Source organism: Odocoileus virginianus, chromosome 7, assembly GCF_023699985.2.
Source record: "Odocoileus virginianus isolate 20LAN1187 ecotype Illinois chromosome 7, Ovbor_1.2, whole genome shotgun sequence".
NCBI classification, from domain to species: Eukaryota; Metazoa; Chordata; class Mammalia; order Artiodactyla; family Cervidae; genus Odocoileus; species Odocoileus virginianus.
In genome coordinates, this window is record NC_069680.1 from 64,573,302 (window position 1) to 64,600,313 (window position 27,012).

The window sequence follows — 27,012 nt, forward strand, 5'->3', positions numbered from 1 at the left end:
TCTATATGGATTAAAACATAGCAAAATCATTTAAAATGGAGCTATATATACATGTAATAAGTGATATAAAATTATATACATCAATGTGTGTAAATTCCATGAGTTGAAGTGAATAAATCATAATTCCCTGTCCTTTGGGGTGGTGATGCTATATTGTAGGTAAAAGGATTAAGACTGGAAAGCTATTTTGGCTTTTGGAAACACTGATTTAAGGTTTCCAAAAACTAGCTTTGCTTTGTAGTAATCAAAATATAAACATTTAATGAGCATGTTTCTTGTTGGCTGAATATTTTTGATGGTGTAAAAAGTATTTATGTAGTTGAGTATCTGCCTTTTTCAGGTAATTTTAAGTATTCATGGCAAGAGTTTGTGTTGGATAGAAGAATGCAGAAATAGCAGCTTTTTACTTTTCCTCCTCATAAGGAAGCATAGAAGGTTTTCATAGCCAAAAATGCTTCTGATAAGGGAATGATAAGCACTAAAACCAGGAGTTACTGAAGGGTATTGATGTTTTGTTTTAGTTTTTAAAACTTTTAAAATCAAGTTTTACTACTACAGGTAAAGTGTAGCTCATACGTATATGGACTGATGAATTTTCAGTTTATAACTACTATTCAGATTAAGAAATGGAACATATGTATTGGAACTGTTTGATTTTTTTTTTTTTTTCCCTAGCTGGGTAGTGGGCATGTAAGTATTTGTTGTGTCATTCTTTCTTCTTCTTCTTTTTTAATGCTTTAAAGTTTACCTACTGTGTTTTTAAAAAATCATCTCAGAAGAAAATACGGTCTTTAGTGATCTGGAAAATGTCAGAAAACCCACTGACTTTAGTTGTTGAGAAAGTACTTTAGGGAGCTAGGTTTTTTCCATGTAAGCCCTTGTCTCCCATGTTTGTGATAAAAGTTTAGAAGCCTGATATACGCTCAAGTTACTGAACACTTTATTTTATTTTTTAAAATACATTTATTTGGTTGTGCCAGGTCTTAGTTGCAGCATGTGGGGTTTAGTTCCCTGATCAGGGATTGAACCCAGGCCCCCAGCATCGGGAGCACAGAGCCGCAGCCACTGGATCAGCAGGGAAGTCCTACTGAGCACTTTAAGTGGAAAGAGAACATGAGCAGAGCTGTGCGGGATCAGAGTAGTGAACATTATTAGTACTTTCTGAAATGGTACATTCTTCCTGTAATTGCAGTATGGGGAATTCCTTGGAGGTCCAGTGGTTAGGACACAGCACTTTCCCTCTGAGGACTCAGATTTAGCCCCTGGTCGGGAACTAAGATCCCAGAAGCCGTGTGGCGTGGCCACACACACAGAAAGAAATACTATAATTGCAGTATAAAATGTGGCCCCTCGAATTTGTGGGCATTGAAGTGTTTTATCACTAAATCACAATGATATTTTAAGAAGGAAATTCCTTATAAATTCTGTAATGGAATATTCAAGGTATAGAAAGAAATGAGCTACTAAGATATTTATAGATATTTATATCTAGTAAAGATTTTATATCTATTGTAGAAATTATTTGTGTAGTCGATAGAAATATGTTTAATCTTAAGGGGGTTCCTGAAATTAGTTTTTTCTCTACCTTTGTGGGGTTTTTTGTTTTGATTTTTTTCTTTTTGGAGTCAGTTGCTGTTCAGTTGCCAAGTTGTGTCCAGCTCTTTGTGACCCCGTGGACTGTAGCGCGCCAGGCCTCCCTGTCCCTCACCATCTCTCAGAGTTTGCCCAAGTTCTTGCCGATTGAGTCAGTGATGCCGTCCAGTCTGCATCCTCGGCTGCCCCCTTCTGCTTCTGCTTTCAGTCTTTCCCAGCATCAGGGTCTTTTCCATTGAGTCTGCTGTTCAGGGCTGTTAGTAATTGCCTCCTGCTCTTCCTTCTGAGCTGGGGGGCTTAACTTTTGGTGTCGTATCTTTTTGCCTTTTTATACAGCTTATGGGGTTCTCACGGCAAGAATGCTGGAGTGGTTTGCCACTGCCTCCTCTAGTGGACCATGTTTTGTCAGAATTCTCCACTATGACCATCTGTCTTGGGTGGCCCTGCATGGCATGACTCATAGCTTCATTGAGTTATTCAAGCCACTTCACCACAACAAGGCAGTGATCCATGATTTGGAGGCAGGAGAGATATTCCTCAAACGTGAAGATTTCTAAAATTTGGTTTATTTTCATGTATGACAAATCTTTCTGTATATCTCATTTTATGAAAGTATTGAGTTATATTCTCAATTGTTCTCACCAGTAGGCTTTTTCTAATTAAGTTATGGCCTGATATGGTATGGCAAAGCCATTTGTAAAATATTACAAAGAAAACATTTTATAAAAATATTTGGTCATTAGCTTTTCCTTTGCTACTGAATTTATGTGTATAAACTTATTAGAATGTTAATCTATTGAAAACTACTCACTAATGAATAATTTTGTTTCTTTTTTCTTATCCAGTAGCCAATATGGCAGTGTAGATGAATAGCTGTTTCTGGTGTATTTATGTGTATTTGGTCTTCAAAGAAGTTGTTAGGGCACGTTGAGTTTTTGTTTATTTTCCTATTTTCCCTTGACAGACAGTTGAAGAAGAAATGGCTGGTCCTAATCAACTCTGCATTCGCCGCTGGACTACCAAGCATGTAGCTGTTTGGCTGAAGGATGAAGGCTTTTTTGAGTATGTGGATGTTTTATGCAACAAGCACCGACTTGATGGAATCACATTGCTTACACTGACTGAATATGATCTCCGATCTCCTCCTCTGGAAATCAAAGTCTTAGGGGACATTAAAAGGTTAATGCTCTCAGTCCGAAAATTGCAGAAAATACATATTGATGTTTTAGAAGAGATGGGATACAACAGTGACAGCCCCATGAGCCCCATGACTCCATTAATCAGCGCTCTTCAGAGTGCAGAGTGGCTCTGTAATGGGGAGCCTTCACATGACTGTGATGGACCCATCACTGATTTGAATTCTGATCAGTACCAGTATGTGAATGGTAAAAACAAACACTCTATTCGAAGATTGGACCCAGAGTATTGGAAGACCATACTGAGTTGTATATATGTTTTCATAGTATTTGGATTTACATCTTTCATAATGGTTATTGTCCATGAGCGAGTGCCTGACATGCAGACCTATCCACCACTCCCAGATATATTCTTGGACAGGTAAGTTTTCTTTCTAGTTACCAAATTTGTAGAAGATAGCTATAATAGGAGTGATAGAGTAGAAAGAACCACTCCTTATTTTATTTTTCTATGCTATATTTCTATTTTTCTATGTTATAGCTGTAATATTTTCTATATTTATGTTATAGCTTCTTGGGCACTTGGTATTTTAAAAGGATTTCCTGGAGTGTTATTTGTAATAAGTGGAATTAGGTTATTATTATTATTTTTTAAAAGATGAACAGGGTTTTGCTTTCCAAAAATGTGGGGAAGTCTCCTGTATCATCAAATAAATTAGAATTATCACAGATGCTACAAACTGATTGTTGATAGTATTCTGTTGGTTTATAAATAATGCATAAAAAGAATACAGTATATTAAATGAAAAATAAGAGTAGAACAAAACTTAAAACTATTAGTTTTTATATTTGTGATTTTAAAATGTGTTTTTAGTTTGTATTGCTATCTTATTTGTTTTTATAAAATATTGTACCCTTCTGAAAGTGCCTTATAGTATATGGGTTTTTTTTTTTTGAATGAAGTGAATTACAGTGTCCATATTAAGTGGCAGAATAACACATATATCACATTTTATTCTCAAGCCCTGACAAAAAGCATAGTGAAGAAGTTATGTTTGTTTGTTGGTCTTAAATTATAAAGACAAGGAAAGGGCAGATAAGAGAGGAGAAAAGAGCCGTACATTTTTGAAAGTTTGAAAGCAGATGGGTGAGGAGCAACAAGCGGAGCTAAAGTAACCTAATTCTAAAGCAGCCATCAGGAAAACTGAGAACCCAATCTATGTTGCAAATTTCTCAAAGCTCTGGATACTGTAGGTGAAAGGGTGATGCTAAAAAAAAGAGAGAATTGAATGAAAGCTGTTTAAGAAACTGTGTTAGATCCCTATATCTCCTTTCCTGTTTTATCATACACAGTTTTTCCAGCAGAAGGCCGTAAGGAAATAAAGACGACAGCATGTGGATAAGAGTACTCTAGGCAGAAGAAACAGCAGGGTGCAAAAGCCCTGAATTGTTAGTAGGCTTAGCATGTTTAAGGAACACCAATTGAGAGATGGGGAGACAGTTGGAGATGAGATCTAAGAGCAGACAGGAATCCAGACTGTATATGTACCTGTTGACAATTGTAAGGACTTGAGCATTCATTCTAAGTGAAAAAGGAAGCCATTGAAAAACATTTAGGATAAGAGTATAGTGATCTAATGTCCATTTTAAAAGGGCACTAGAATGGTTGTTGTATTGAGAATAACATGAGAATGGGGATGGGAAAGCAGAGGTTAGTTAAGTTATTGGAATTCATTGGACAAAGATGAGGTGGATTGGATTAGGATGGTAGTGGTACACACATACATATATGTGTTGTGTGTTTGCAACAAGATTTGCTTATGGATTTGCATGTAAGGTATAGGAAAAAGAATTCAAGGATTATTCCAAGATTTTTGACTTGAGCATCTGGAAGGATGAAGTTGCCCTTTATAGAGGTGGGAAGACTGTGGAAAGACTTCCAACTTCTTGGAGAGAAAAGTGAGGGTTTGGTTTTAGACATGTCATGTTTGAGGTATGTTTACACCAAATCAGATGTCAAATAAGAGATGGGAAGATGTGTTAGAGTTCAGAGAGTCTGAGCTGAAATTTGGGAGTTACGAGCATAAGTACAGCTGTGATAATTGGTTAATGTCTCCTAGGTAGTGAGTTTAGAAGGGAAAGGAAGAAGTTGAAGATTGATCCTAAGAATAAGTATAATATCTAGAGGTCAGAAAAGTAAGTCAAAACCAGTAAAGAAGAAGACTGAGAAAGTCAGGGCAGAGAGAGCAAGAGAGTATTTTGGAAACCAAGTTTGTTTGTTTGTTTGTTTTTTAAGTATTTCTAGAAGACAGGAATAATTTATAATTAGCTGTTTTAGATGCTACAGAGGGGTCAAGTAAGATGAGGTTAAATGACTGTTGACCTTGACAAGGGCAAAAGCCTGATTGTAGTGGATTCAAAAGAGACTGTGAGACTGGAATATACCCAAAGGTATATCTCCACACATATGAAGCAGCATATGTACAAAGTTATTCATTGTGACATTATGTGTAAAAATTATAAATATTGGAAATACTATAAATGTTTATTCACAGAAAACTGGTTGAATACGCTGTGGTATACTTACACAATTGAGTACTATCTAATCATAGAAAAGAATGAGGAAGATTTCTGTGAACTGATAATGAAATGGTTTGTAAGAAAAACTCAGTAGCAATGAAGCCATGAGCATCCAGGTCATGGTTTCTGAATCCCAGTCTCTACCAAAGGAATAGGCCAGGACTCCTTAGAGAAATGGCTGATTTTAAGTTTGGAGCATGGTAAGCATAAAATGAGCCTGAAATAGATTTTATGCCAGAAAGCACGGAAGTGGAAACCTATCAAAATAACATATGATCTAGTTTTAAGGGGCTCCCACTAATCAAATTAGGACAGTCAGAACATCAAGAAGCATAATGATGGTGAAGTGAAGTCGCTCAGTCGTGTCCAACTCTTTGTGACCCCATGGACTGTAGCCTACCAGGATCCTCAGTCCATGGGATTTTCCAGGCAAGAATACTGGAGTGGGTTGCCATTTCCTTCTCCAGGGGATCTTCCCGACCCAGGGATCGAACCTGGGTCTCCTGCATTGTAGGCAGATGCTTTACCGTCTGAGCTACCAGGGAAGCCCCATAATGATGGTAATGAATTATAATATACTGAGTAAGAATCTATGAACCCATAGTGATAAACAAAACCAGAAGGAGTTCCTCAAGGGAATTATAAGGTAAGTTGAAGAGCCAAAACCAAGCACAGCACATGAACTTTAATTAGATCCTTGATCAAGAAAAAAAAAAATTCTGCTGTAAGGACATTTTAGGGATAATTAGGAAAATTTGAATATAGATTGCATATTAAATGATACAATATAACACTTAAGTGTTACAGTTTCCTGGGTATAATAGTGTATTGGGTTATAAAGAAGGTACCCTTGATCTTAGGACATACATGTTGAAGTGTTTAGAGGAGAAGTGTCATAATGTTTGCAACTTTTCAGGAAAGACTTAGTCTCGGAGAGAGAGAAAGTGTGTGTATGTGCGTGTGTAGGTATGTACAGAAAGAAAGAAAGCAAATGTGGGGAAATGTTATGGTAAACAGTCAATAAATTTAAATAAAAAATATAGTGTTTATTCTTTAAATTTTTTTTTGATTTTGTTATCAGAATTTTTCAGTTAAAAAAAGGGGAAGGGCAAAGAAATGATGTGAAAGAGAGGAGGAAAATGGGAGGAGAGAAATGGAAACAATCAAGTCTTACAGGCCCCTAAAAGTTTTTCTGTAAGGGCAGCAGAGAAATGGAGCTGTAGCTTGGAGAGGACTCACCAGGGTTTTGTTTTGGATGGACTGTACTATGTAGCGTGGCTGTTGTATTGATGATGGGCATGATCCAATTTAAGGGAAATGATATGAGAGGGTATAATTGATGGAGTAATGTCCTTAAGTAGATAAAAAGGGGTTGGATCTTGTAGGTGGGTGAGGCGGGTCTTAGTCACATGGTCTATTCATTCATAACAGGGGAGGATAGAAAATATGGAAACAGATATAAGATTGCCAATTGTGTTGGTAGAGCATGAGGAAGTACTCTGCTGATTGTCTTTATCTTCTCTGAAAACAGATTTAGAAGAGAGAGCAGGTCAGAGGTTTGAGGAGAGAGGATGAGTGTGAAATGGCCGTCTGAATGGATAGACTTGTGTGATGGAGTAGCACTAAAGGCCTGCTTGAAGTTAATAGCTGTGTTGTGTGTGTCTTTACCCACTCACCTGCACAGATACAGGTATAGAGTAGGTAGATAACTGGATTTAAGCAGGTTCAAAACTTTGCTAGGCAGTATAATAAAGGAAGAAGAAGAAAGAGTGAGTATAATGACTGACTACAAACTTAGGTGGATAAGGAGGGACGGGAGGATATGAAGTAGGTGAAGGACAGAGGAAGTGTTATTAAGATCTGTGGGTTTTGAGTCTCAGAATTATTAAAGTTAGAGAACTAGGAGGAGTAAGATGGAAAAACAAGAAATGTTGGTTAGTGTAGGATTCTTGCTTCAGCTGTGAAGAATAATCTTGGTGATGACAAGATCCAGTTTATAACAGTGCGCATAGGTCACTGAGGTAGAGTAGGAGAAGTTGGAGGAGAAGTAAAAAGAGGAGAAGAACAGATATCACAACAGAAGGAGCTTTGGAGAGAGTGGCATTGAACCAGAAACTAAAATCTCAAATCAGAGAATGGGTGCTGAGCTTCTGTAGATGACTATAACAAGGCATAATGAGAAAAAGAGGGGAAATGATCATGAGGATTTTATTTTAAAGTGTACATTCGTGTGGGTTTTAGTATATTTATAAAGTTGTGTGGCCATCACCACTACTTCCAGAACATTTCCAACACCCTAAATAAATTCATATTATCAGTCACACCCCATTTCTCTCCTCCCTCTAGGCTCTGGCAAGCAGAATCTACTTTCTGTGGATTTGTCTGTTCTGGACATTTCATATAATGGCCGTATACAACATGTGGCCTTGTTTTGTGTCTGGCTTCTTTTATTTACCATACGGTTTCTAAGGTTCATGCATATGAGTAGCATGCATCCGTACATCACTCCTTTTTATTACAGACTATTGTTTCATTGTATAGATACACTGCATTTAGCTTATCCATTCAGTAATTGATGAATGTTTGAGTTGTGTTCCCTTTTTGGCTACAATTGATCATTCTGCTATGAACATCCACATACAAAGTTGTGTACAGACTTATGTTTTCAGTTTGCAGTGGGGATTTGAAACCAAATTTTGCCTAACATGCTACAGTGCCACCAGCTACAAAGCCTCATGCTCTTAAATATCTAAACTTCATTCACAGGAGAATGGTAGCAGCAGCTGTCAGCATTGCTTCTATATCCACTTGGATCTCTTTTCCATTTTCTTGCACATTTATACTCCCAGCATCCAGCAGTTGTGTGTCTTTGTTAGAGGACTGCTCTTGGGCTGCTGGGATACACTTTGCCTGCTTAAAAAGAGAATCAGACGTGCTTGGAACTTTACATCCCTTAAGCAGCAGCTCTTAACCGATGATGTGAGGTGGGGTATATGTATTTCATTTCTCTTTACCCAAGTTAGGACAACTTTTAGGTTGGACCTGCACTGTCTCCCAGGTTCCCCACAGAACTGAGCCAAAGTTACCTTGCCTGAGTTTACCACAGAGGTCTGCTTGCTGGTTCACCCTTGCCTTGCCTCCTTGCCTTCCTGATCTCATTTCCTGGCTACTCTATGATTTTCCCTTGGGAACATTCCTAATTACTTTCACAGTGATCTTTGTTGTGTCAAGCTTACTTGACACAATTCCAAGAGCTTCAGCACATCATAAACAAAAAATTAGGAAACAGAGATAGTTTTAGAGGCAGGCCCACTTGCATGTGAGGAGAGATAGCTAATATAACAACAAGGGAGGAAACAGAAGCACTGTAAAAAGCACACATAAATAATGGAAAAACCACATCAATCTGGGGCTTAACTGGCTTTCATTTCTCAGTAGTCCCTGAGGTCATTACCTTGTCCAGTGATTAATAATCTATGTTCACAGTAATGACCCTGAATTATGAAAGAAAATTAAATTCTATCCAGAAAAAAAAGGAATAACATGTATATTGCATTTTAGAAAGCATTGCATCAAAATAAATGTGAGATATTGAAAACACATTTGACAATTTCCTTACAATGCTTCATTAAAAAACGAACAGGAGAAAATGGAGATGGAGGTTCCCAGTAATCCAATGAAGGCAGAAGCAGTGATAACAATGAAAATTTATAAAGTAGAAAGCTAAGTGCCTATTGTGAGATTGAGGACTAGCAGTGCCTAAGAGATGAGTTTATTCGTACTGCGGTGCTCCAGAAAAACTTTCAAAACAAGAGACATCAAGCATCCCTCAAGACAGGGTATAGATAGGAGCTAAATATGGGAGAACTGGTTAAAAATCTATTTAAGACCTGTTCTACTGCAACTGAAGATAGGTAGGTTGCTCTCGAACATAGTTGATGTAAGGGTCTCTGGACTCAGGGACACCATTCCCAGCTGAGAACAAAGGTGCATGTTTTCATTGTATTTTCAAGGTGATTAACTATAAATCTATGGACTGATCACAAGACTTCAAGCTCCCTTCCTAGCTTCCCATCCCCAGTCATAGCATCCCTAATCCTCCAAGCAAGGGAACAAATTCCCCTTCTTAGAAAGCCTGCAGAAGAGAAAAGGACTGTAGATACTGGAGGGTGCACTGACTTCAGTATTAATGGGTTGTGGCACATGGGCTCAATGGTTGTGGGTCCCCCGCTCCAGAGCACAGGCTCAGTCGTTGTGGCACATGAACTTAGTAGCTCCACAGCATATGGGGTCGTCCCCGATCGGGGACTGAACCCCTGTCTCCTGCACTGACAGCAGATTCTCTACCATTGAGCCACCAGGGAAGCTCTTGATAGTTTCTTACGAAGTTAAACACACTCTTAACATAGGACTCAGTGATGTCATTCCTAAGTATTTGCCCAAGAAAAATGAAAACATATGTCCATGCAAAGACCTGTTCATAATCACCCAAACCTGGAAACAGCCCATAATACCCATAGCTTGTGAATGGGTAAGGAAATTGTGGACAAAGAATTGTACACACAATTACATAGATGAATCTGAGATATATTAAGTGAAAATAGCCCGATACAAAAGGTGTTTGGACAAACATTGTGTGATTGCCTTTATATGCCATTCTAGAAAAGGCAGACCTGTAGGCATCAGAAGTCAGATCAGTGATTGCCCCACAGCTGAAAGTAAAGGAGGAGATTGACTGCAGTGAAGGGACACAAGAGAAGTTTTTGGAGTGATGAAAATGTTCTGTGTCTTTATTGTAGTAGTGATTGCATGACTGAATGTCAAAACTCATGGAACTCTATAGCTAAAAATGGTGAATTTTTGTAAATTAAACCTCAGTAAATTTGACATTAAAAACAAGTTCATCCTCTAGTCCCTCATCTGAGAAAATAATTCAGGGATACACTACATCAAAACTAAGAAGTAAATTGAGAAAGAGAAGGACATGGGATTCAGGAAATAGTGGATCCAATATAGAAAAGAAGAATTCCCAAGATGAGGGTTAAGTTTTACTCTAAGAAATGCCATGCAAAAAAAGTAGAAAATGCCGGCTTTCTAAAGAAGGAGCTCTTAGATAGATTTCTCTATCTCAATCCTCAATTTCTTGATATTGATAGAATAATCTGGAGGTGAATTGGTGATAGGCACCCAAGAAACAGAACAAAAAGTTACTAGCTCCAGAGAATTTTAAGAAGTTGTACGAGAGATTGTCTTCCATTGTCTTAACTATGAACTACACTTAAAATTTTACATTAAATAAAAGTCAAAAATTATTTGAAACAAAATTATGAAATAATATTGAGAGCATGGGAGAGAAAGAGAATGTGTGTGTGTGTATTTGTATGTGCTTTTGTGTGTGTTACTAGAAGATACAATTTCAAATAAAACACAAGAATGAAAGTGATTGCCTTTGGGGAGCAAGAATTACATTTAGGCTGAGGGTGAGGCAAAAAACTTCCTTTTACCATAAAAACTGTGTGCTTTGTTGCTCAGTTGTGTCTGACTCTTTGGGACTCCATGTCCTATAGCCCACAGGCTCCTCTGTCCATGGGGATTCTCCAGGCAAGAATACTGGAGTGGGTTGCCATGCCCTCCTCCAGGGGATCTTCCCTACCCAGGGATCGAGCCCAGGTCTCCTACGTTTCAGATGGATTCTTTACTATCTGAGCCCCCAAGGAAGCCCATACATAAATATACCTTTTAAAAAATTGTTTTAAAAGTTTAAAATTTTTAGAAGTCATTTAAAGGAATCTTTTATCTGAAAATTTGTATTATGTGAAATAACCCTTTTCCCCATAATGCCAGATAAATAAGGCAACATCAGATTAAAAATACACAAGAGGAATCTTTTTTCCTGAGGTTATAGGTAAAAGATGACTCCCTGAATGAAGATGATCATCTCTTTTCAGTTACTCTGAATAACGTTTGAGTGGCCTGTTAAACCTTTCAGATTTCATGTTTTCTTTTTAAGAATACCTTTAGTTCCTTAGCTATAAAATTAACGTGCCATAGTATAGAAAATTTTAGTGTAAATTAACAGAATAAAAATAAAACTATCAATAATCTTACCATTCAGTGATGACCTATTTGGACTAATTGATTTCTGTCTTCTTCCTCCACCCCTTCCTCCACACTTCTCATTCCTCCTCCTTTATTTTGCTTCCTTGTTGTTCTTTTTCTTTCTCTTCTTCTCCCCACCCCCTTCTTTCTTTTTAATTGAGAAAAGTGACACGTCTTTTACTGGTGGGTAATCACAGGCACTGTGGATTTAGTAAGGAAAGAGAGATCAGTGGAAAAGACAGAAGAAACAGAAATATAAAACAAAGGAGGGCAGAGAGAAACAAAAAAAAAAGGAGTAAAACAAAACAGAAACTCTATTTACTTTGAAAACAAAATACACTAAACAAATAAACAAAAAAGAGTAGTTGAGTTCAAGTCCTGACAGTGTGGATTCTGAAATGCACATCATTTAAGAAGTGAACCTTTCCCCCCCTTCTCGTTTGGGAGCAGTCCTGTATGTGGGTCTGTCGTGCTATGGGGAAGGAGAAAAGAGTTGTTACTTCTCTGCAGAGAACCATAACTGGAAATCACAGACAACAGAGAGCTTCAGATGAGGAATCACAGACAACAGAGAGGTTCAAATAGTTTCATAAAACTATTTTATGAAATAGTTTTTTTTCTCAGGTTCTCCAGATACCATCTTCTAAAAGAGGTAACAGTTAAAGAAAATACTTTTAAGGTCATTATTAGAAGAGTATCTTATTGAAAAGGGTGGCACCATTCGCATACATGTACTTCTTGTCAGTCCAAAAATGTAACTTTCTTCCTTTCCAGCGTTCCTAGAATTCCATGGGCCTTTGCCATGACAGAAGTATGTGGCATGATTCTGTGCTATATTTGGCTCCTGGTTCTTCTTCTTCACAAGCACAGGTACCTCTCTTATTTCATTACAAGACTGAACATGTTTTGACTATCTTACATAAAGGTCATCAAACCTTGTTTCTTCCTTTGCTGTTTCCTTCTTAATTTCCTTCTCTGGTTATTGTAATATTACAGTTATTGGTAAATTTTGAGTTTGATCAGCAAAAGCGTCAACTTGAGGCAGTACCTATATATTTAGTAATATTCCAAATATATTTTGCAGGGAAAGATGGTGATATATAGCCATGGCTAACTACTAACAGTCTAAGTCTAGCCTTACCTTTCTCTGTAAGAAAATTGGAAATATCACTATCTATAGAAGGATTGGGACGCCTCCAGGGAACAGTCTTCTGTCAGATGTTTGGGTGGAAGAAACTATTCTCTGCTTGAAGGAGGCCCATTAAAAAAGAGGTCATTTTACACATCATGCACATCTAGCAAGTGTAGCTTAGTATAGATCATATAGGAAATTGCTGAATAGGAAATGTGCTGCTTTTGTACTTTCACAAGAAACATATAAAGGGAAGAATTTTTTCATTAAAAAAGAAAGGAGAGAAGCAGAAGAGAAGGCTCCTTTCCTATATAATTAAAGAAGGGAAATTATTTAAAAAATTAGACATAGTGTAAAATCTAAAAAGCAATGTAGATTAATTTATTTACAACAGAAAAACAGACTCACAGACATAGAAAACAAACTTATGGTTACCAAAGGGGAAGTATGTGTGAGAAAGGAGGGGTGGGAATAAATTAAGAGTATGAGATTAACAGATACACAGCACTGTAATATAAAATATATAAGCAACAAGGATTAAGGCATAGTAAAGAAAAAATTAAAGATCTGACAAAGTTTGTGGATCTGCTGTCTGTTGTCTTTGGGGGAGAAGAACTACAAGAAGAATAGGGACATTTGCTTGATATTTTTTATTCTTTCTCCTCACCAGGAGGTGCTTAAGGTAAACCACAGTGATGGGCTTTTGGTCCTAAGCAGCAGGTGCTTTGAAGGTGAAAAGAAAGGTTGATGATTGCTATTCTTGTCACACTTTTAGGCCATATTGCACTTCATTCTCTTTTACTCTGCAGGAATATTTATAACTGGATTGCTTAAAACCAGAGGTGGTTTAAAAACACATGTATCACTGCTGCTTTCTGATTTAACTTTGCCTCACAAGACCCTGTAGATTTGAATTGATCCACTCTTTCAAAACAAGAGTTGAGTTTATATCGGAAACCTTGGTAGGTTTGGCAAAGTGCAACAACTAAATGCAAGTTTTGATGTTTATTTAAGTCAAACAAAATGTTTCTCAAAGGGTGGTCTTTGTGCCACGTTCATTAGAATTACCTGGGCTCTCATTAAAATCCAGGTTCCTTGTTGTCTTCCTCAGAAACCTCACAAAATGATAAAACTTGGAAGAAAGAATGCAGAAACCTTTGCTCTGGACTTTGCACCATATGATAAAATTCTCCATAAATCCTGTGTTAAGAAATTTTTATTGCATCACTGAGCTTGCAGGAAGACAGGAAAATCCCAAAGAGCCCCAAACACATCTCCAAAAGAGTGAAGAAGAAAACAACAACAAAAAATAACCTATGATGTAAAATCAGAGGAATGAATATGCATCTCTGAAAAAAGCAGGGTTACACTAGTTGTAATGCCAAAGCTGAGATAAGGAGACTAAGCCTTAGGTATGTAACAAAGTTAAGTGACTGATAGGAAAACTCCCAGATTAAGCTGTGGATCTTGGAATGAGCTAGAGTGTTCTTAAGTCAGTAGTGCTACCTGAGTCTCAACAAATTTAATTCTTCTCTGGATGATAGTGTATTCAATTTAGGCTCCTGTGGTTTCCCAAAACGTTGGAGAGCAGGGCCTGTTAAGAAAAGTAAGAAATGGTGGACTCCTCCTGCTTTGAGTTGAGACCCTGTCCATTCAGTGTTAGTTCTCTTTCTTATCTTCTTTTCTCCTTTTTTCTAGTACCACAGCTTCAGCAGTGAACCAGAAATGAAGCAGCAGATCCTGCAGACTGAAACCTAGTTTGAAATAATTTCAGTTTCTAAAATTGCATTAAAGTGACCCCAGATTGTTAAATCCCTTAACTACTTGCCAAAAGAGATATCAAATCTCTCTTTGGGAAGACCGTGTAGACCTATCAATAAATTTAATTCTAAAATTTTTTATATACAATATCTGGCACTCAAATAAATAATTAAAAAAAGCACACAAGTATGTAAGAGAATATGATCAAAATTTAAGAGAAACAGTAAATAATGGAATAGACCCACAGCAGATCCAGAAAATAGAGGTACCAGATACAGATTTTAAAGTAATTCTGCTGACTAGTATAAGTAGCTCACTCATGTCCAACTCTTTGTGACCCCATGGACTGTAGCCTGCCAACTTCCTCTGTCCATGGAATTTCCCAGCAAGAATACTGAAGTAGGTTGCCATTCACTTCTCCAGGGATCAAACAGTCTCCTGCATTGCAGGCAGATTCTGTACCATCTGAGTCACCGGGGAAGTCACCAGGAAAGCCCCTGCTGACTATGTTCAAGATAATTTTAACAGAAGAAAATGGAAACTCTAGAAGCAAACACACTTTTTAAAATCCATGAAATTGAGAATTCAGTGATGAGTATGACATCAGGTTGAATGCAGCAGAAGAGGGGATTAATGAATCAGAAGATAATTTGAAGAAAATATATTTTTAAAGATAGAAAATAGATTAAATTTGGGGGGAATACTGAGGGGATAGCCTGAGAAAGGTTTAACTTATGGATAATTAGAGTTGCTTGAGGAGAGGAGAAAGGCAGTAAAGCACAAGTGTATTTGAAGTGAAAAAAATAAATGCAGCTTCTGGGCTCCATCCCAGGTGCACACACTGCAGTTTGAAACTTACCTAACCTCGTGTTCAGGACTTTTTTTGAGGGTGGGTGGGAAGAACATTTTAAAAATGTATAAGCAAAGTCTCTGTACTTAAGAATCTTCTGATCTGTTTTCGCTTAAGATATTAAAAAAAAATTAACAGTACGAATGATTTCATGCAGTTTAAAGTTTTTGTTAGAGATGTACTTAATGTAAAACAGTATTAAACAGTATTTTATAGCTTAAATTTAAGAGAAATTAGAGAATGTTTGTTATATAATTAGTTATTAACCAATTTACAGTGTCATTAATGAGCAAAAACATTCCCTAGAATCACATATTTAACTTTACTTCTCATTAAGTAAATGTTATGACAATATATGAGTAATAAAGCTAACACTAAGCTAAGTGTCAGGCGACGGACTATCTTACTTCTCTCTTGTGTAACTTTTGCTTTCTCTTAGTCATGTTTTCTTACAGTAAAATGATGCTCTTAGGTCTGAGCTGTCCAGCATGGCAGTGCTAGCCACGTGTGGCTGTTCAAATTTAATTTAGTGAAAATGAAATAAAATTAAGTTCCTCGCTTGTACATTCCGGATGCTCAAGAGCCACATATAGATGGTTTATTGAACAGTGCAGATATAGTCCATTTCCATCATTGTGAAAGGTCCTGTTGGACACTTGGGTTACATGGTCTCTAAGATTTCTGTCTTCGAAGAATCTAATGGTTTTCCTGCTTGTTCTCCCTCGAAGTAGACATTAGTTGCCTGGGGATATTTTGGTTTGTTTTCTTCTGATCTTTCTTCCTTTTTGGTCACTCTGTTCACAGGTCCATACTTCTGCGAAGGCTCTGTAGTCTGATGGGCACTGTCTTCTTGCTTCGCTGCTTTACCATGTTTGTGACCTCCCTGTCCGTGCCAGGACAGCACCTTCAGTGTACTGGAAAGGTAGCCTGCTGTCTTCTTAACCGTTCTTCCCTCTTACTCTCAGTGTGAGGATGGCTTAGATGTATGTATGAACCAAGGCTTAGATTTTGCTTTTAATATTGATAAAATGTGCTTTTTAGCATTTTGTATATCGGTAACAAACATGTCGGAACCACGTGGTAACAGTCTTAAGCCGGAGTCTGCCTCCCTGTTACTTCTGTCCATTGACCCTAACTAGTTCAGTGCTGTAGAGCTACAGAAAAAAGGTAGCTTTCAGTGATCATTTTTCCTTTCCCACCATCCTCAGCATCTTCAGTTACTCACACTACATGACTCTGGACCTTTCCCTGTCTTCATCACTCCTCTTTAAAAAGTGCTGCGGGGACTTCCCTTGGTGGTGCAATGTTTAAGACTCTGCTTCCACTGCAGGGGGCACAGATTTGATCCCTGGTCAGGGAACTAGATCCCACATGCCACAGCTAAGACCTGGCCCAGCCGAATAAAATAAATAAAGTATTAAAAAAAAAGAAGCATTGCAGTTCAACCATACTCCATTTAAAATGTAGTACCCACTACTCTAAACTTCACTCTTTTGGAAATGTATTTAAATAATGGCTGATTTTTTTGTTTTTGTTTTATACTTTATAGGTTGTTTTGGTATACTGTGGACATACCTTCTCTTCTGGCTATATTGAGAGAGGATAGCTTATACAGATGGGAACCAAAAAACTAGTGAATTATTAAAAAAAAATTTTTTTTAAATCCTGAAGATCATTTGTGCTTTGTATACAAAATTGGCTGTTGAGACTCATTAAATTTGGACAAAAGGATTTGTTAGCCTTCTTTTCTAAGCCTCCATGCTTTACTTATGTGTTCCCAAATATTTGAATAATATACTAACACATTTCTTGTTATTTTAGTGTTATTTGTAAAGTGTAAAACAAATTGTCAGTTCATCTACTGCAGTATAAATAGTTGAAATGCCGAGGAGGGAAGATTAAGCAGCTAAAGGAGATCATGAACTAAAAATACAGCTCTGAGCTGAAGGGTATATAAACTTTCTCGAGGTATAAGGAGACTGACCAGTAAGAAAGGAGGAAGGGGTAATGACATTTAGGATTTAGTGTAAAGGAAATCTTTTATTTTTTTAAGGTAAAAGATGCTTTTGTTTCTTCTTCTTTTTTTTTTTCTAAAAAGGGAAAGTACTTTTAGCTACCAAGTTACATAAACTTATTGTAAAATTTCAAATTTTATAAAAATATGTAAATTAAAAATTCCCTCTTCTTTCACCCCACTCCATAAGTAATACTGTTAGAAGTTGTTTATATAGCCACACAGACTATTTTTAACCATGCTTACACATTCACACAAGTTTGTATAGATAGATGCTTTTTTTTTTAGATAGATGCTTTTTAAACAAAAGGTAGGATTATATTGCAGACATTGTACTTCAGCTTATGTTTTACTTAACAATGTGTTGTTTACTTTTTTCTGAAAAAATGCATGTATTATACCTCATCTTTTTAATAGCTGCAGAGTATTCCATTGTATGATTTACCACTGTCCAGGTGGCATGCATTTAGGTTATTTTCAAATCTTACTCTTTATAAATAATGCTATCATAAACATGCTTTTTCATTTATTTAATGGTCTTAAGATAAATTCCTGGAAGTGGAGTTATGAAATTAAAGGACATAACAATTGTGATACATACTGCCGACATTTTCACTAGGAAAGACTAGTTTTTCACTACTCTCACCACACTGCTTGTCGGTTTTCCCATCACTGTGCCAGTACTACGTTTTATCAATTTTTGGAGTCAACTATCATTATGGTTAATGAAAAATGATATCTGAGACTTTTATGGTCTTAAATTTTAAATTTAAATCTGTAATTTCTTGACTGAAATAAAAATGCACAGTGTGAGCACTTTGAGTTTGAGACCAGTCTTTTAGGAACTATGCTAAAGAAGTAAAGGAAGCGGTTAGCATATATGTGATCTTGGAGAAGGTGATCGAGCCACACATCTTGGTAGAAGGTTCCTGCTAGGCATGAGGAACAGATGTCTCAGTCAATGATTTTAGTGCTTTTCTAAGTATGGGTGCAAGAAATTGGGTTCATAAAATTTTCTCCTGGGGTGGGGGTGGGGGTGCTCGGGGATCTGTCCTGAAGGCCTCTTCTGTCTGTTTTTGCAGAGCACAGAGTACCTCATTCCTGATCTCTGTCCTGATGTCCTTTCAGTGTATGTTGAAGGTCAGGGACTTCAGCAGCTAATGACTTAGTTCTTGTACAATTGGATGGCAAGTGACATTCTTTAGTTAGGAAATCTGAAGTTCTGTGCACAGTGTGAAGGAGAGATTTAAAAGAAAAAATAAGTAAGCTTGTTACAGTGAAAGGAGAATTCCCTGTAGCTGAGGAATTTAATTGCGGGTCAGCCACTAAAGAAAAGGATATATATGCATAGGGCTGCAACATGTGTTACAAAAATAAATTAGATACCATCCCTCTACAATATGGACAGCCCTTTTTCTGTCTCTAATGACAGTTTTTCATTATCAGTTAGCTTAAGGTGGGTATACCTATTCAGATCTGCCCTAAATACTATTAATTGCTTTGAATTATAATATAACCTATTTATTGACCTGTATTTGCAGCAGTCATTAAAATTAGAAAGTTAAGATAATATTATCTATCAGTCAGATCCCTTACAGTGAACTCCATAGGGCTTTTACATTGTAAGAAAGTAATTGCTTGAGATCTCATTCCCAAAAGTAGTGGGTTTGGAGACAGAACCAAGAACATGCCTGGTTTTTTTTTTTAATTTAGTGATGGAAAGGAAAGAAACAGTTAAAGCAAATTTCTCATCAAAATGTCTAAATTCATTCTATTGTGTTTCAGTTTTTATTTTTCTGGAAAGATATTTGGGGCATTTTGCAATTGGAAAGGATAGGGAGACAAGGGCAATGATTGCTCTTCTTTTTTGTACTATAATATTTTTCTTTAATTTTTTGGAGTATAGTTGATTTACAATGTTGTGTAATGATTTCTTTTTTTTTTTGACTGGCATCACTTGTTTCCTGTCTTTGGCTGAGATATTTTCCTAGCAATCTGTTCTTCACTGCTTGATTTTTTTACTCTCACTTGTGTAACATCTCTAACCCTGTTCTCATTAGAGGTCATGGAAATAAGCAAACCATGTATATTTTAGTATCTCCTTTCCTTCTCTCTGATAATAAATTTCTCTCCCTCTCCTGCCATCAACTGAGACAGAAGGGGGAAACTAGGTAGTGTATAATCAGGTGAGATTTCTAATGAAATGGCGATTCTAAGGAGATTGTTCCTCTTGTTCATTGGCCATAGGTTCTTTAAGATATAGGCTCTAGAACTGGACTCCCTCTGTTCACATCTTTATTACTTATTAGCTGTGTGACCTCTCTGAAGCCAGTTTCCTAATCTATACAGTTAAATCAGTTCATACAATTTTTGTGGAAATTAAATGCAATAACATAAAAGCATATAGTAGCATGCTGCACATAGGAAATGCAGATAAAATTACAGTAATTTTTTATATTGTTATTATGTGTTAAATACCTTTTTAAAAAAGTGACCATTCCTCAGACTCTTCCTCAAAATGGATTGCTTTTTTAAGTTTTATGTGTGGGGGTTGGGATTAGATTTTGCTACTAATAACAGTAACTTTAAGGTGGCTGGAGTTTAATAAACAAGCAATGATTTATTCTCTCTCATGAGAGAAGTCTGAAAGTAGGTACTTCAGGTCAGGTGTGTGGTAACTTTTTGGAGTTATCAAAAATCCATGATTCCTCTGCCTTTCTGCCCTCCTAGCCTAACACTTGGCTTACATCCTCAAGGCCACTTTGTAGCCGTGGTGACTGCCAGAGCTTTAACTGTCATGTCTGAGTTGTAGGCTGGAAGAAGGAAAGGTAGAGAAGACTTCTTCCAAGCTGTTGCCTCTTTCATTGATAAGTAGCCTTCCCAGAAATCTATACTTTCCTTTCCATCTTACTGTACAGACTTAGTCACTTAGCCACACCTAGCTGCAAGGAAGGATGAGAAATGCAGTGTTATAGTTGAATTCATCACCTCTTCTAATTGATTTTAGAACTGTTACTACTGAAGAAGGGAGAGTGGATATTGAATGGTAGCCATTATCTCTGACATAGCTTGTTATTGTCAAGAACAGGCAAGCAAATACTACTGTGTTATAGGGTATAAAACTTGGCAATGCTTTTGTGCTGTAGTAAGCTTTTAATTTCCATTGGATCATAGAAAAAGCAACAGAATTCCAAAGAAACATCTACTTCTGCTTTATTGACTACTCCAAAGCCTTTGACTGTGTGGATCATAACAAACTGGAAAATTCTTAAAGAGATGGGAATACCAAACCACCTTACCTGCCTCCTGAGAAACCTGTATGCAGATCAAGAAGCAACAATTAGAACCGGACATGGAACACAGACTGGTTCCAAATCGGGCAAGGAGTACCTCAAGGTTGTGTATTATCACCCTGCTTATTTAACTTCTTTGCAGAGTACATCTTGTGAAATGCCAGACTGGATGAAGCACAGCTGGAATCAAGATTGCCGGGAGAAATATGAATAACCTCAGATATGCAGATGACACCACCCTAATGGCAGAAAGTGAAGAGGAACTAAAGAGCCTCTTGATGAAGGTGAAAAAGGAGAGTGAAAAAGCTGGCTTAAAACTCAACATTCAAAAAACTAAAATTATGGCATCCCATCCCATCACTTCATGGCAGATAGATGGGGAGACAATGAAACAGTGGCAGACTTTTATTTTCTTGGCCTCTAAAATTACTGCAGATTGTGACTGCAGCCAAGAAATTAAAAGACACTTGCTTCTTGAAAGAAAAGCTATGACCAACCTAGACAGCATATTATAAAGCAGATACATTTACCTTGCCAACCAAAGTCAAAGCTATGGTTTTTCCAGTAGTCATGTATGGATGTGAGAGTTGGACCATAAAGAAAGCTGAGCTCTGAAGAATTGATGCTTTTGAACTGTGATGCTGGAGAACACTTGAGAGACCCTTTGACTGCAAGGAGATCAAACCAGTGAATCCGCAAGGAAATCAATCCTGAATATTCATTGGAAGGACTCATCAAAGCTGAAGCTCCAATACTTTGGCCACCTGATGCAAAGAGCTGACTCATTGGAAAAGACCCTGATTCTGGAAAAGATTGAAGGCAAAAGGAGGAGGGGGAAGCAGAAGATGAGATGGTTGGATAGCATCATTAACTCAATGGACATGAACTTGAGCAAACTCTGGGAGATAGTGTAGGACGGGGAAACCTGGTGTGCTGCGGTTCATGGGGTCACAGAGTCAGACACGACTGAGCGACTAAACAACAACAGCCTTTTCATTGTAAAGGAAGTCCTAGTAGAGAAGTTTGAATTGCACTGATTTCACTATATGTGTGCTCAGTTGCTTGGTCATATCTGACCCTGTGACCCCATGGACTATAGCCTTCCAGGCTCCTCTGTCGATGGGATTCTACTGGCAAGAATACTGGAGGAATGGGTTGCATTTCCTGCATTGACAGGCAGGTTCTTCACCACTGCGCCACCTGGGAGGCTATTGATTTCATTAAATTACCAGAGTATTTCTGAGTAAGCCAAGCTTGTGTCTGCAGTTAATTACAGTGGGAGTCTGGTTGATTTTGCTTAGATCTGTCATTCAGTCTTTGAATTTCAGTGGGAGTGGTAAGAGTCTCTACTGCCATAAGCATTTGAAGCACTAATTCTTAGCTCTCTTTATAGGTATATGGCAGTGTATGGGAGAAGTTACACCGGGCCTTTGCCATTTGGAGTGGCTTTGGGATGACCCTCACTGGCGTCCATACTTGTGGAGATTACATGTTCAGTGGCCACACGGTCGTCTTGACCATGCTGAATTTCTTTGTCACTGAGTGTAAGTACCTCTTAAGTGCTTCTCGGCGCAGCGAGTGACTAGTGCAGGAGGCTGGGGAAGGGCGTCAGATTCTGTGAAGAGTGGGAAAAACAGGCAGGTCTAGGAAACATGTCACTGAGAAACATTGGGAGAACTGTTGGAAGAAATGATTTTAAAATGCTCTTTCTGTCCTTTTCTCAGATACACCAAGAAGCTGGAATTTCTTGCACACCTTATCCTGGGTTCTCAACCTCTTTGGAATCTTCTTCATTTTGGCTGCCCATGAACATTATTCCATTGATGTGTTTATTGCCTTTTATATCACAACGAGACTCTTTTTGTACTACCATACTCTAGCCAATACCAGAGCATATCAGCAGAGTAGGAGAGCAAGAATTTGGTTTCCCATGTTTTCTTTTTTTGAGTGCAATGTTAATGGTACAGTCCCAAATGAATATTGTTGGCCATTTTCAAAACCAGCAATAATGAAAAGACTAATTGGATGAAGACTATCTTTGTAATGGGCTCATGACTAAAGATGCAGTCATTGTTGAAAGTAACTTTGTTTTCTCCCTCCAGGTTGTTCCTGAATGTCTTGCTTTTTTCCCTATATGTTGACAAAGTTCTCTGTCCTAAGCAAGGCTGTGACCATAGAAAGCAAATAAGAACAATCAAGAGTCCTTACCTGTCTGTCGAACAGAAGTTTAAGTAGATGTTTTCTGCCCCTTCTCTTTAGGCAGACTTAATATTATGATTGAAGTCAGGCTCTTAGCTTTACCTTTTGAGTATTTGCCTGTTGAACTTAAGCTAATCAACTTAAGCAGTTTGCTGGTTGAAAGATGTAAAAAGAAAAAAAAAAATTCCAGTAGGACTGTAGGCAAGAAGTACTGAGAAGAATACTAATAATTTTTTAGGCTCCTTATTTTCTTCAAAGGAAAAACCCCTACTCAATGAGCAATACTTGTTCTTTGAACTAATCTCCGTGTCTTTCTGAAAAAATGCAACTCTGGAAAGTGATCCATTTTACTGACAAATTAATTTTTGCCTTCTGAACTGACTGTAAGAAGAGTATACTGAATATACCAGGATCCTTGAAACGAGATTGAAAGAGGCCATATATAAGATGACAAAGTACAAGTATCACACTAGCATTTTTTCACCAAAATTAACAAAAGATTCGGTTCTATTTTGTTCTAAGGGTTTAGTATGATCATCAGTAAGTATTCATGAGGGAAACAATGTCTGAATCCATAAAAATAAAATTGGCTTAATTTTAGTGATGAAAGTACCTGGAATAACTTTGTGCTGTGACTGTTAACCGGATAAATGACAGCCCAATTTTATGCTTTTTAATGATGTTATTTAATGAGCAAAATGAGAGTTTTTATCAGATGTTAGATAAAGTTCTTATGTCCTTAAATGGGGATGTTTGCATGCAAATTTTTCTCTTTCTGAAATTTATAACAGGTTGCAGGCATAATATAACTATTTGGTTTTTGAAATTTCTCATCTTGACCATCAGAACTAAGCAGCCTCAGACATATGTGGATATAAAAAGGTTTTGTTGTTCTTTATTTTTAAATACAATTGTGTACATACATTCTTTCTCTTTAGCTTTAATTTGGCAGTCAGGAGTAATATAACTTAGTTGCTGTTTACAACACTAGAAATTTAGTACCTTAAGTAATTTGACCTCTGTGATAAGCTTTGTCACTTTAACTTTTAATGATTTTGTACAGTAGTTCTGATAGTAGGATGGTTCTAGAATTAGAAGTTGAACCCCAACTCATGAGCTTAGCCACTTGGAATATTAATTGTGTAGTTTTGCATTCAATTTTAAAACAAGGAGTTAGAAAAGGTGCTGGCATATTAACATGCTGTTGATACAGTGAAATATTTTATTTTTGCACTTTGAGTCATATTCCCACCCCCTATAAGTTACAGAGGAGCCTGAGTGGATTGGGCAGGAAACAAATACAATGCAAGCAAGTTTCAGCTAGTGCTGAATGACCCCAGTTTGTGTCTTCCCTGAATATTGTTTTTTTTATTTTTCACTTGAGAAAATGTCATGAGATAATTTAGTTTTATTATGCTTTTAAATCTCATACTTTAGAATCTGATAGTACCTTGAATTGTTGATTCTGTTACATTCTGGGGATGAAAATGCCAACATTTCATCCAAGGAAAGTGCATAATCATGACGGTTGAAGGATGTTTCCTCTGCAGTTCGAGTAGTTTGACCCTTGAATTCAAAAGATACATAACATCCACTTTTTCCAAATGACAAAAGAAGCCTGAATTAAGCTAGGAAGGGACTGATGTTGGCTTTTGGGAAAATGTTTGGAAAAAATCCGTGGCACCATTAATTCAAGAATGTTGAATAACTACTTAATGGTAAATTTCCTAATAGCAGTCTTCTTTCCTCCATATGGATTTTATACTAGAACAAAACAGGAAAAAAAAAATTACAACTGACTTTGCAGAGCTATTGATACTGAGAGTGCCTAACAGCAGACTGCAATGAGGAGTATCAATAACTTCCCAACCTCCCTTTTACCATATCCGTTTTGAGGGAAAGGTAAGCTAGATCTATAATTTATTGTTATAACTATTACAAGGCAGTGTTTACATAATCATCTCCAGGTCTCTTCCTTGAAAAGCTTTGAGACAACATTTTTTCCATTTCTTTTTTTAATACAAAACATATTTTTGTTACTTATTGTTTTGTCCAGAAATTTCCAGATTTTGTCTTTGTATCTTTTTTCTTGTAACAATTTTGTTAAAACCATAGTGAAAGTAGAATTTACATTTTGACTGTGACTGTGGCTAGGTAGAGAAGCTGCATGCCTTAGATCTACAGATTTTTTACCTTGTATGCAGTTTCAAACATGTGAGAGGTTTACCTCATTAAACACTGAGACTTCAGTATAGAGGGAACCAAGGCAATTTTTTGTTCAGGGATGCAAACTGGAGGTTATACTGAAAGTCTTCCATGCAATTTCTGTCTTCTTAGGGGCAGCATTACCTTTTTTTCTTTTTCTTAAATTCCTTGCAGGACAGTGTTACTGAAGGCTAATTGAAGTTTGTAGAGAATATCAGGTTTAGAAGAAGGCAAGTTTGCTATTATCACCACATAACTTGGGAGAAGCTCTCTCTGGCTGTGCTGCAGAATTTTCAACATGCCTGTCTTCTCTATAGTCCTTTGTAGCCAGAATCGCTTGGGTTAAAATACACCTTCCGTGTGCTAGGTCTGTTTATTAGTGTCACTTTAAATCGGAACATAGTGAACTCAGCCACAGAGCCAATCAGTTAAAAGAGTGTGGACTGTTCACAGGAAGAGCTCCACGCTAGAGACCTGCTGATAATGTAGCTCTGGCACTGCAAGTGGCATTCTTCCCTGCCCTGTACCTGCTTGAAATTCTTACTTAAAATAATAAGGACAGAGGTGCCAAATCCTTTTATAGCTAATATGAGGCCCTGTGTTTTAAGGACACTTGTTTGGAAAGTGTTATGTATATATTCAAAATGATATTCATAACACTAACCTGCTTTGTCTGTATTCAGTAGAAAAGCAATTTCATTGTCAGTTTCATAGTAAACTTTTTTAAAGGAGTCTTGTTCCATAATGTTCTAGAACATTAACCATATTCTTGTTTTAAACTCTTTAATAAATTTAATTCTTTGATTGTCTTGTAGACTTAAATTATCTCTTACTAAAAGTAATTATAGTAATACTCATTTGCCAGTTCTTTGCAGGCATTTGAGAGAGGATAACTCTTTTTTAGAATAGTCCCATGGCTTTCTTAAACAGTATTGGTTTCATTTAGAGAGTTTCAGAGCCAACAAAGCATGTCAACTTTAATACCACCTTTACTTGGCTATTACAGTTTGCATTTGTGAAATGTTTAATCTGAATGACCCCATACTGCTGTAGAGGAAATTGTTAGTAATTCAAAAGTCAGACTGTTGCTACAAGTGACCAATGAGAAAGGAAAGAGGTTGGGGGTTTTTTTCCTTCTCTTTTAGTAGCTTTGAATGACTGAAATTACTATGGAAATAGGTTTTGGTGCCCCTCTGGCCTATTCCCCACCCCCAGCAAAGACCACCAATTTCAAGTAACTAAAATGTGGCCTATTATTTTGCATTAAGTTGAATTAAAACATTTGTGCAATCTGTAAACCATAATTCAGCTTCCCCAAAAGTTAATTTTTTAGACTGTGTTCTACCTTATATTAGCCAAGGACTTTTTCTCTGTGTACTCCATGTTTATGCATAAAGAAGTTTTGTACCTAATATGGAAGAAGAGGGAATACTATGTTAATTTTGCTGTTATTTCAGATCTGTTTCAATCTGAACTACTGGGTTGTCTGAACTCATGAAGCATTGTTACCAGTTAGTAATACCATCTTTAAAATGCTCAATTTTAATAATTTTTTATTCAGAGAATCTATGACTTGTTAGGACAACTGAAGTATTTCTGATATGAAACAAAAGAAGTGGAGGCTGATAATGGGGGGAGCAAAATTACCTTGGGCTAAAATGGGCATGTTTTGTTCTATGAATTCTACCTAAATGTCACCCAGTGTGCAGAGAAACTAGTATTACTTGAAGATGTGAAAGTTCCTGTGGTAGCCATACCTTGAAGCACAGTATTGTATATAAGTAAATATCTCAATTCTAAATTAAATCCAGATTTAACTAATATATATTATTTTATATCTTTGTTGTATTAAAATGTTTAAAAACACTAAAAATAAAACATTTGAAAATTGGATTATAGTCTCTTCTTTAAATGTCTTTGCATTATTAATGCAGCTGCTTTATTTTTTATAGAGTGAATTTTTTATTTTTGCAAATGATTGGGTCCTGCAACTTTAAATATTAATGTATTGTCTAGTCCCTGGCATGTACTGCTTCTTAGTTGTCTATTAGATAAGCCATTTGCCCTTTCTCCTTTCTTTTCCGTAAACTAGGGAAAGAAAAGTAATATTCCTGATGGTTTAAGAATAATTGTAGATTAAGTTGAGAAGG

At 36.9% G+C, this 27,012-nt stretch overlaps 1 protein-coding gene and 1 non-coding gene across 6 annotated transcripts in view; one reads left to right on the forward strand and one right to left on the reverse strand.

The window, feature by feature from the left end:
- Nucleotides 1-26,755, forward strand: part of SAMD8 (sterile alpha motif domain containing 8) — a 117,641-nt gene extending 90,886 nt beyond the window's left edge. For 4 of the 5 annotated variants that reach the window (XM_020888897.2, XM_020888901.2, XM_020888898.2 and 1 more), the window contains 5 exons: nt 2,558-3,150; nt 12,183-12,278; nt 15,956-16,073; nt 21,852-22,002; nt 22,183-26,755. In XM_020888897.2, the coding sequence (XP_020744556.2) occupies nt 2,558-3,150; nt 12,183-12,278; nt 15,956-16,073; nt 21,852-22,002; nt 22,183-22,487 (1,263 nt within the window). In that variant the 3' untranslated portion in view covers nt 22,488-26,755. The remainder of the gene's footprint in view (nt 1-2,557; nt 3,151-12,182; nt 12,279-15,955; nt 16,074-21,851; nt 22,003-22,182) is intronic. The other variant, XM_070470882.1, reaches the window with a different exon arrangement.
- Nucleotides 5,783-5,854, reverse strand: TRNAC-ACA (transfer RNA cysteine (anticodon ACA)). Its single transcript has one exon. It is a non-coding gene; the product is annotated as a tRNA-Cys (tRNA).
- Nucleotides 26,756-27,012: the final 257 nt, after the last annotated feature.